At 42.0% G+C, this 9,634-nt stretch overlaps 1 protein-coding gene across 1 annotated transcript; it reads right to left on the bottom strand.

Moving 5' to 3' along the window:
• Nucleotides 1-412: 412 nt before the first annotated feature.
• Nucleotides 413-9,275, bottom strand: CX3CR1 (C-X3-C motif chemokine receptor 1). The gene is made up of 3 exons (XM_090048844.1): nucleotides 9,198-9,275; nucleotides 8,146-8,213; nucleotides 413-2,117 (listed from the first exon to the last, which is right to left on the bottom strand). The coding sequence occupies exon 3, from the start codon at nucleotides 2,088-2,090 to the stop codon at nucleotides 1,023-1,025; it is 1,068 nt and encodes a 355-aa protein (XP_089904970.1). The 5' UTR covers nucleotides 2,091-2,117; nucleotides 8,146-8,213; nucleotides 9,198-9,275; the 3' UTR covers nucleotides 413-1,022.
• Nucleotides 9,276-9,634: the final 359 nt, after the last annotated feature.

The following is a 9,634-nucleotide window of genomic DNA, read 5'->3' on the forward strand; positions in this document are numbered from 1 at the left end:
AGCTTATAACTGAACTGACAATGATGTACTGAACAAAACAAAACAATCTTATTTATTCTCACTTCTAGGTTTCCAAATGTGTCCTGTCATTTTTGTGTCAACCTGTTAGGCCTAAGTTCAGGAAGGGATAAATCATGTGTCTCAAGGTTCTATGTGCCTGATCTACAGCATAATGAAATCGATAGTAGGAAGATTATTTGGTTTTAGTGGGCTTTGGACGGATTTTATGGGCTTAGAGGTGGACATCAATCCTCATTTTTGCATGCTGGCCAATGCTAAACAGATTGTTGGCACTAACCAAATAATAGAAAGGACATTATCTTTAATAGGCCTTTTATTAGGTAAATGTTAACAAATAAAACACTTGTATCAATCAGCAAGAGTTAATCCATAAATGCAAAAATCACTCCCATCTGATTATTACATAACACTTAAACCAAGTTTGACCCCTCATGTAAGAACAGGCTGTTGTTTCATACAACATACAGTACAGTACAACATGCTACTGTCTCCAAAACTGAAACAATGAAGTGTTCCAGTGCTCATGCTGTACTCCAAGAGAAAACCAATGGGCCGTATATCAAATATTTTTCACTACTATCTATCCGTTGGACAGTTTACTTTCCTTACAAGAGGTTTGTGTATACAGACATAGTTATATACATGCACCTGAATGTATAAAATAGCCATCAGAGAGGGTAAATCTAGTAGTATAAAAATTGCAATAATAGGTGAGATGCAAACTGTTTTCCTAAGTCTTTTCATATATGAATGTCTATTCCTATTTTTTTCTTTCTATTCCTTGCACAAGTTGCTGTTTTTCTTTCCATTTTCCCCTCAGAATTCAGATCCCATCCATTATTTTATTGTGCCATTAAGATTTTGATACATTGTTTTAAAATAATGCTTAGGGAAAGAAATACTTGTAGATCAGTGGCAACCTCAAGTACTTTCACATGCTAAACCTGAGTGCCTGAATGATAACCTCTATCAAAGACATATTTACTTCTTAACAAAGTCCTTCACAGAACAAGCAAGGCATCCGGATCGCTGGTAATCTGGGTCTGGTTACTGCTTGGAATACTCTCTGGAGGGATATGTGAAGGGCCAGCTTGGTACCAGCTGTGGGGCCCACAGAAGCAAATGAATGAACAGCACTTTAGGCATAATGAGCAAAGATATTTCCTGAATTTTTCACCAGCAAAAGCGTAGATAACTGGATTGAGACAGCAGTGACTGAATGCTAAGGTTTCAGTTGCATGCATGGCATAGTCTAAAAATATTGAATGGTCACATTTTGCAAAGAAGTTGAAATAGTACTTTAAAGTGTCTAGAAAAATCAGTACATTGTATGGGGTCCAGAAGAGGAAAAACACAATCACCACCACTAAAATCAACCTGATAGCTCTAGTTTTTTTATGATTTTTGCAGGAAAGCAGTGTCCTGATGATCCTAAAGTAGCAGTAGCTCATGATACAGATTGGGATAAGAAACCCTATGACATTCATTTCTACGTTGCAAAAAACTGGCCAAATAATTTGGAGATCTTCTGGGTAATTAGCAGTGCACTGTTTGTTTACCTTTTCGGTGAACACAAATTGTGGCACTGAGAATAATGCTGCTGCTATCCACACAAAAAGAGTAATAATACAGCCATGGCCAATTGTTCTGGATTTCAGAGAAAAAGTTACCTGAACTATAGCCAGATATCTATCTATACTTACAACTGTGATAAAAAACATGCCACCAAAGAAACCCACATAATAGAGTGAGGAAATGAGTTTGCAGAAAACAGTTCCAAGTTTCCATCCTTTCCTCACATAGAAAGCCCAAAATGGAAGAGAGATCACAAAGAAAAGGTCTGAGATGGCTAAGTTCAAGAGATAAATGTCAGCGGTGCTCTTTTTATTGCCAGCCTTTAGGAAGGCAAAAACCACAAGGAGATTCCCTACCAGGCCAAGGAGAAACACAATAGTGTAAAATACTGGCAAGAATACTTTTCCAAACTTTTGGATGTCCACTTTATCACAAACAAGAGAGTCTTCATCATAGAGAAATTCAGTTGTTGTATCCAGGATTGTATCAGTCATGATGAGTAATTTTCTTATGAAAACCTCCTACAAATGGGGAAAAATAGCCATCAGAGAGGGTAAATCTAATAGTATAAAAATTGCAATAATAGGTGAGATGCAAACTGTTTTCCTAAGGCAATATAGCAGGAATTGCATATAATTGTTGATGAGTGTGACATGTAGGAACTATTGTGAATCTGACATTCAGAGATATATAAGCAGTCCTGTTTATGGAAAATAAATTTAAAAAAATGGAGAGGAGGGGGAGAGTTGATGTATCCCTATGGCCTGCACAAAATGTGCATTATCTTAATAGGTTGGATCCTTCCTTTTTTTTTCCTTTTTCTTTTTTAAAGTCATTTGCAACTTCTGTAGCAAACAAGGAGCAATAATATATAATGGAATATAATATTCTGCTAAACAGAAGTCCAAAACTGCCTAACAATGAGTGCTCTATTGAAGCATATGATGAAGGGAAAATCATTGCTAGTCAAAGGGCTTGTATAGACGAACCTTTACACTTACTTGAGTTAAACTGAGATCTAAAAGTGGCTAGACATACAGGTATCCTGGGATACACATACTCAGTAGACATGGACTCTCATACCTAGTCATTAACAGTTTGTTTATGCCATGCTGACTTGTTTTGTATTTGCATTGGAGCTTTTTTCTGTTCTGGCTAGAAATTTCTGTCTTCTGTTTCAAGTTTAGAATTCCTTTTCCCCTAAAAATGTTACTTGAAATGTGCCCATAAAATTTAAAACTGTCTTCTGTGGTTTTGACACAGGAAGGAGGGCTGGAGAAGAGCAAGCAAAGGTCTCTCTTAATGCTGATTACTGTAGCTGTAGATGAGGAGTGGAGGAAGCAGTATTAGCATTAAGCAGTACACACCCAAAGCCTGCTACTGCAGCTCTAAAGCAGGAGTCCTTCTCACATAAATAAGTCTGAATTTAGCTGTTACACCACAGGGCTTTGCAATACTGAAGTCTCTATGAATTGACTATAACAACCTGACAGGGAGGCAATTTTTCATAGAATCACAGAGAAGCAGGGCTGGAAGGGACCTCCATAGGTCATCTAGTCCAAAACCCTGTCTAAGGCAGGATTATCCCTATCCAAACCAACCTATGCAAATCCATTATGTAACCTCTTAGCAAAACTACATGGTTAACCTGACACAACAGAAGACATAACATCCTAACCTGTCCCCTAACATCCTAAAGCAGGGGACTACAACAGTCAATGTCCTGCTTCTGTAAAACTTGTTAATATGTCCTCAAGTGATCCCAGGAAGAGGCCCAAGTCCCCACTACAGAGGAAGGCAAGAAACCCCACAGTCCATACCAGTCTGACCATAGGGTAAAATTCCCTCCTGACCCCAAACTTGGGGATCAGTCTGACCCTGAATGGAGGGGAAATACTCTTTAGTCAAAATTGCCAGCCTTAGATGGCTTCAAACCCCCCCCCACCACCACCTTGAGTAGCTAGGGGGCAGGGGAGGGGAAGTGGGTGGATCTTTATGAATAATAAATGGGCCTGATGAAACTGAATCAAGCCCAGTTTGAATTTCTAGTCTTTCTGGCTTTTGTTGTCATTTCAAAAGAAGGTTATTCATTCTAAATCAGTTGAGTTACTGCTGAGAAACTGATTTTTCTATGGTTTTCCTATGTTCATTCCAAGTGAAACAACAGTAAAAGCTAGAGCAGGGATCAACAACATTTTTGGACATAGTGCCCAAAATGCCACAACATCAATTTGTAAGATGTTGGAGTGCCGGGGCAGACAGCAGGAGATCCATGAGGGGCCCAATCCTTGTTGTGGCAGTGCAGCCCCAGGTCCTTCCCCAATATCTGCTCCAAGGCAAAATGTCTTTGCATGCCATGCTATGACACACATGCCAGGGGTTGCCTACGCTGAGCTAGAGTTCTAGTTCAGGTATTCTCATTCCAGAGCTAGTTTCACACTCTGCTGAGACAGTCTATGTAACATCCAGAGATTTTACCCCTAAGGATTTTCATCCATCTTTGCTCAAGGAGGGCACGTCCACACATGCAGGCACGTGTGTTTGCATCAGCTCAAATAGCAGCAGCACAAATTTGTGCCAGAGATTTGTTCCTCAGCACATGTGCCTGAACATGCACTTTGGTGTGGAGCAAATTGTACCACTTGAGGCAAACTGACCTTGCCCACCTCCTCCTGCATCTTCAGCCAGGAGATCTAGAGGCTGGGCCAGCACCCATGCTGGCCCCAGCAGTATTAAAGCTGCTTTGGAGAGCAGGTCAGGGCTACTTGCCCTCACAAGTTTCTGAGGCCTGACTAGTTGGTATCTGGAGACACCAGCCCCTTGTGTTAACTGAACTGCTGAAGCAGCCCTAATCTCGAGTGGCCCCTGAACTCTCTACCCACTGCAGCAGTCTGTCAGTGGGGGATGCTGCCTGGCTGTGACCTGCTGCCACCTGCAACAGCATCTGTCCCCTAGGTCCTGCAGCCCCATGGCTGCATGCCTGCCAGACTCAGATGGGCATCACATGGCTATGTGGGCTGTGGAATGGGCACTGTAGCAGAGCCAGCTGCCAGTGGGCCATGGCTGCACAGTTCGTTCACCAGGATGTAGGGACAGCCAGCCCTTACTGGTCTGTTCCCTGCACCTCTGCCCAAGCCCCAGTAACCCCATGCCATTCTTGGGAAGTCCTCAACTGGGCTGGACCAATCCCTTCCCTTCTAGGCTGGCCTCCCCCTGTACAGGCTGTTTTAGGGGGGACAGGGGGGCTCTAAGCTCAGCTCTGGTAGCTGCTTCTACCCAGAGCACTTCCCCATCCCCCAACCCCATATCTCTTTCATACACACCTCAGCTGCCACCTTCATCCCTCAGCCCATCACACCCTCCAAGTGGTTCCTGGGACCAAGAGGCCCACCAGACCAGGGCCACATGTCCCAGCACTGGTGTGGATATGCAACAGGCATGCACAGTGACAGTTGCCCCTGCAGCCATGGCTCCCACCAGCAGGTCTTGACCCAGGGGCTACACATGGTGCATGAAGCTGGTCCAGTCCGCTGGTGCGCACCTTCACATAGGACTGGGCCAGCTCCTGCTGAGTCCTGGGGCTCCTGGCACTGCATGCAGGAGCCGTGTGCCATTGGGCCAGGCCAACTTCTGCCTGCATGTGGCCCTGCTCTATGGAAGCAGGAGCTGACCTGGCCCAATGGTGCACAGCTCCTGTGTGTAGTGCTGGGAGGCATGGGTCATGACAGAAACTGACCAACCAGCACCCTGACAGCTTGTTGCTGCTGCTGGCGGGGAGGGGGAATGTGCTATATGGGGGCGGCAGGGTACCCACCCCTCCTACACAGTCCCCCTGCCCTGCAAAGTGCTTCCCACCCCCACATAATCCTCCCCACCCACACAGCCCCCTCATCCCCACGTCCCTACTTACTTGGTCCGGGCCACTGCTGCCAGCCATGCCCTGCTTCTGTTTGCTCCAGCATGCTGAGGCAGTGTGCTACAGCAGCAGCAGAGCACGCTATGACACTCTGAGAGATACTCTCAGAGATACCCTGGCCATGTGCTAGAGCACCTCTTTGGAGGACCCAGCCTCTGGTTGTTTTGGGGACACACTCCGGGAGCGTGCTCTGCACTGCTTTTTTCCAGGGTGTTTATTTTTTTATACCGGGATTTCCTGTTATCAGACTTAGAGTCTACGCTGCAAATATGCAGTGCAGAGAACTTTTTTTTTTATCCCGGCTTGCCTCCTGTGGTGTCTTAAACTGCTTTGAGATGCCGCAACAGGCACACGCTTGCTTGTCTGGATGCGGCTGGAGTGTTTAATTTATTTTCTCATCCAAACAAAGCATGTTTTAGAAGACCAGGGCAGGTTTGGATTTTCCTTCCCAGATGCTGTATGTCAGTAGGGACATATGTTTACCTTATGCTGAATAAGTCATACATTGCTGGTTCAGGCTCAGGCCAAGCTGTATTTTTTGTGGGGAAATGTATGTAACATATAGGTGTTTCTTTCATGTGAAAATGTACTTGCTTCTGTATACTTATGGCAACATCCCCCTCTCCCCTGCCTGTGATTCTTTCTTGGGCTGGTGTATGCCTCTTTTGCCTATTCAGTGATATTCCATGGACTCCAGCCTGTTTGATACACTGGCAGAGATACCAATTCAAGGAACTAAACCAGGAGAGAAGGCAGCAGCATCTAGACGCTTGTTGCAATGGAGCTATAGCAGGCATTTCCAGAAAAGTGGAAGAGAGCTGATGCATCAGTACTGAAAAAGGACCAGCAATAACCACAGAGTGATGAACTAACTGCCCAACTAACCTGAATTCAGTCCTGGGCAAACTAAGGGAAAATTTGGTATGGGAGTTAAAGAATACTAAGAATACTAATATAATTCTTGTCAGTTTGCATGGCTATATGGGAAATAGGTCTAGTCACACAAATTTGATTTTCATTCTTTTGATGAGATTACAAGTTTTGATAAATATACTATCTATGTTCAATGACCCTTAAGCATTTGTAAGATTTTTTTACTTAAAGCACACACCTCCTGATTTAAAGAAAAACTTTTGTTTACAAAGATCAGTCATTCACACTTTGACCCTCTACTGGATCTCAAAAAGAGAGGAACCTTTTATCAATCTGATGTATTTCCAGCACTGTCTTGTGGGTTTGTCTCCGGGCCCAACATTGTTCATTGTTTTATTAGTAAATATGAAATCATGGACAATAGCATTTTCAGAGGATGCCAAAAATTTGTAAAAGGGTTAGTAGTGATTCAGATGGGATAGTCATTCAGAGGGAGTTGGGTTTTCTAATAATATGAGCTCATTTGATCAATCTGCATTTTAATTCAGTCCTATTTGAGGTCATATAACCAGAGACAAAAAAATGCAGATCATATTTACAGAATGAGATATTTTTTTCTTAGAAGCAATGACTGGAAAAGATTTGGGGTCTTTCTGGACAAGCAATTGAATGCAAGTGAAAGGGTGCTTACACTTTGGGAGTGGCAGGTAGGGTGCTTTAATTAGAGCAGCTCCGAAAGCCGTTCTAATTAAAGTGCCTGGAGTGTCTTGGCCATCAACGTCCCTGTGCTGAAAAGTGGCGGCGGGGGTGCTTAACTAAAGCTTATTGAATAACCTTTAGTTAAACCGCCTCCTCCATTTTTCAGTGTGTGGACTCTAATACATGCGACTCTGGAGTCTGCTGGAGCGTGGTAATTACTAAAGTCTGCTCTGACACACTGTATTACAATGCGTCGGAGCAGCCTCACTGCACATGTATAAGTACCTAAAGAGACTTAGAACAGTCTTGGCTTGTTAAAAGAAGTTGGAGAGGCAATGTGAGGGTGGTACTAGAGGGCTTTATAATTGACATTGCATTTAGGCCAAAAAGGTCAGACTATCTGACCATTACATGAACCCAATCTTTTGCAGTTTTCCTGTCAATAGCACAAAATAGACTGAGACACAGAATCCACTAGATAAATGTCCACTGTACTTGCAGGCAGTTAAGACTTTAAAAATGATATATATTTAAACCAAAAATTTTAGATGGAAGAGTATTTAAAAGGATTGTTAGGACTGGTGAATACCAGTAGGACCTAATATAATACACGTAATTAGAAAGTATTTCATTTTTTATGTAGGACTTTTCAGTGCTAATTACCTATTAAGCACCTAAGCATGATCCTCAGTTCAACTCTCTGTTAATCTGTTGATGCATCTACTGCCTTTTTGAAACGTTCCCCTTTCCCAGCAGCTCCAGATGTATGTGTGTCCACACCATTGTGGGTTAGATATTGCCTAAGACCCACCAAGAGTCAATAGGACTTACATTCTAAAAAGTGCCCAAGATAAGGTGAACAAGGTGGGATGGCGTAAGAATGGGCTAGTTATGGGATTTGTGTTTCCTCCAGCTTACTGCTGGCTCCCTCATTATCCATAATGTTTAGAAAAATAATTGCCAGATGTTTAATATGCTTACCTAATTCCCCGGATCCCTTTAAAATGTGTGTAGCCCACCTCCTCTTCCCACTCTGCCTGTCTCTCCACATTTTCTCTTACCTGGTCTTTGTCAGGGGTTCTTTTTAAAAGGCCTTCTTTACTAAGGATTCAGGTTTGCTTTCTATGATCTGTGACAGGAAAATTTAAAAAGAGAATTCAGTATTTCAGGGATCTGAAATCACTGTTCATTCCACGTCCTTCCACTCATTGATTTTCTTGTTTCTTCTAGTTCTTCTTTGCCCCTTGTTACTGATGTGATTACACATGGATTCAGTTTTTGATATTAGAGAACTGAGACATTTCTAATCAACCACTCTTGTCTTCCTGTCAAAGTAGCACACTTACAATCTACAGGACTTTCTCCAATGCTGTCAAGACTAGTTTTAGATAATGGGTTTGGGGGATTTTCCTCGTGTGCCATACTCCTGAGTTCTTTTATTCAATCATAACATTTCTTTTATCCTATTTTCCTAGTTATATCTGCCATGAACAATCAAAATAATTATGTCACCTCTTTGCTGTTTTAATTGCACACTTCTCATACTGATGGATACTTAGCATATAGCTCTCTAGTTTTTGTTTTACTAGTTCATTGCTGCATCGCACTGCAGCCACATATGGTTTGCCTCAGCAGAATATATTTGGCAGCAGCCAGTTGTTTTTGTGGTTTTTTTTTTTTTTTACTGAATTTTCTCTCATACATGTACTCAACCACTACATAAAGTGTGGGGATGGGCAGGGGTCTCTCACACCCTTGCCAGCTAAGCCATTCCTATGATGATAGGTTTTATAGATGCGAATATTCTATATTGTAAATCCATTAGCATTTCAATCTAGCTTTAAAAATTTCTGGTGGTGGTGATTTAATTATCTTCCACATTGATCTCACAATACATTTTCACTCCTCTGTCTTACAGTGACTAACCTCATGTTCCCTTTTCTGGTTTTACAGTTCTAACTCATTTTGCCATCATCCTTATACACTTTAAGTCTCATGCACATACCAGAGGTTGGAACATAATAAGTTCCTTAGACAGACAAGACCATTTTTAAGCAGCCCCCTTTTGTGGTGACACCTGTCAAATTCTGTGTAAAGCATAATTTTCTCTTACCTTAGGATTCGGTTGCACTGGAAATCAGCATCTTTCTCAAGCTGAGCACAATGGTTCTTAAAAAATATTCTTCTTTTCTTGCCCTCATATGGGATTATGTAAATCTTGTACCCAGACATTAAGGTTAAATTTAGCAGGAAATGAATAGTTTCCTGGGCTGAACTACATAGTGTTGTGCAATAATATATAGAGCATATATATATATCTCTTCTCTCTTAATCTGTCAAGAATATTAGGGTGGAATTCATGCAGTTATCTTGCATAGATAATGAAGGCAGCAATAATGCAACTAGTTGGTTAACAGAGACCATTTAGATGCTGAGAGTGACTAGACAAAGCAAAAGAAAACTAACTTAATAGTCATAATATAGACACTCCCTATCCCATTAGTTTTACTTTGGGTGTTTTTAGACTGTTTTCAAGTTTGCTTTCATTTC

Source organism: Crocodylus siamensis, chromosome 5 (assembly GCF_052110815.1).
Source record: "Crocodylus siamensis isolate JL-2025a chromosome 5, ASM5211081v1, whole genome shotgun sequence".
Classification (NCBI taxonomy): Eukaryota; Metazoa; Chordata; order Crocodylia; family Crocodylidae; genus Crocodylus; species Crocodylus siamensis.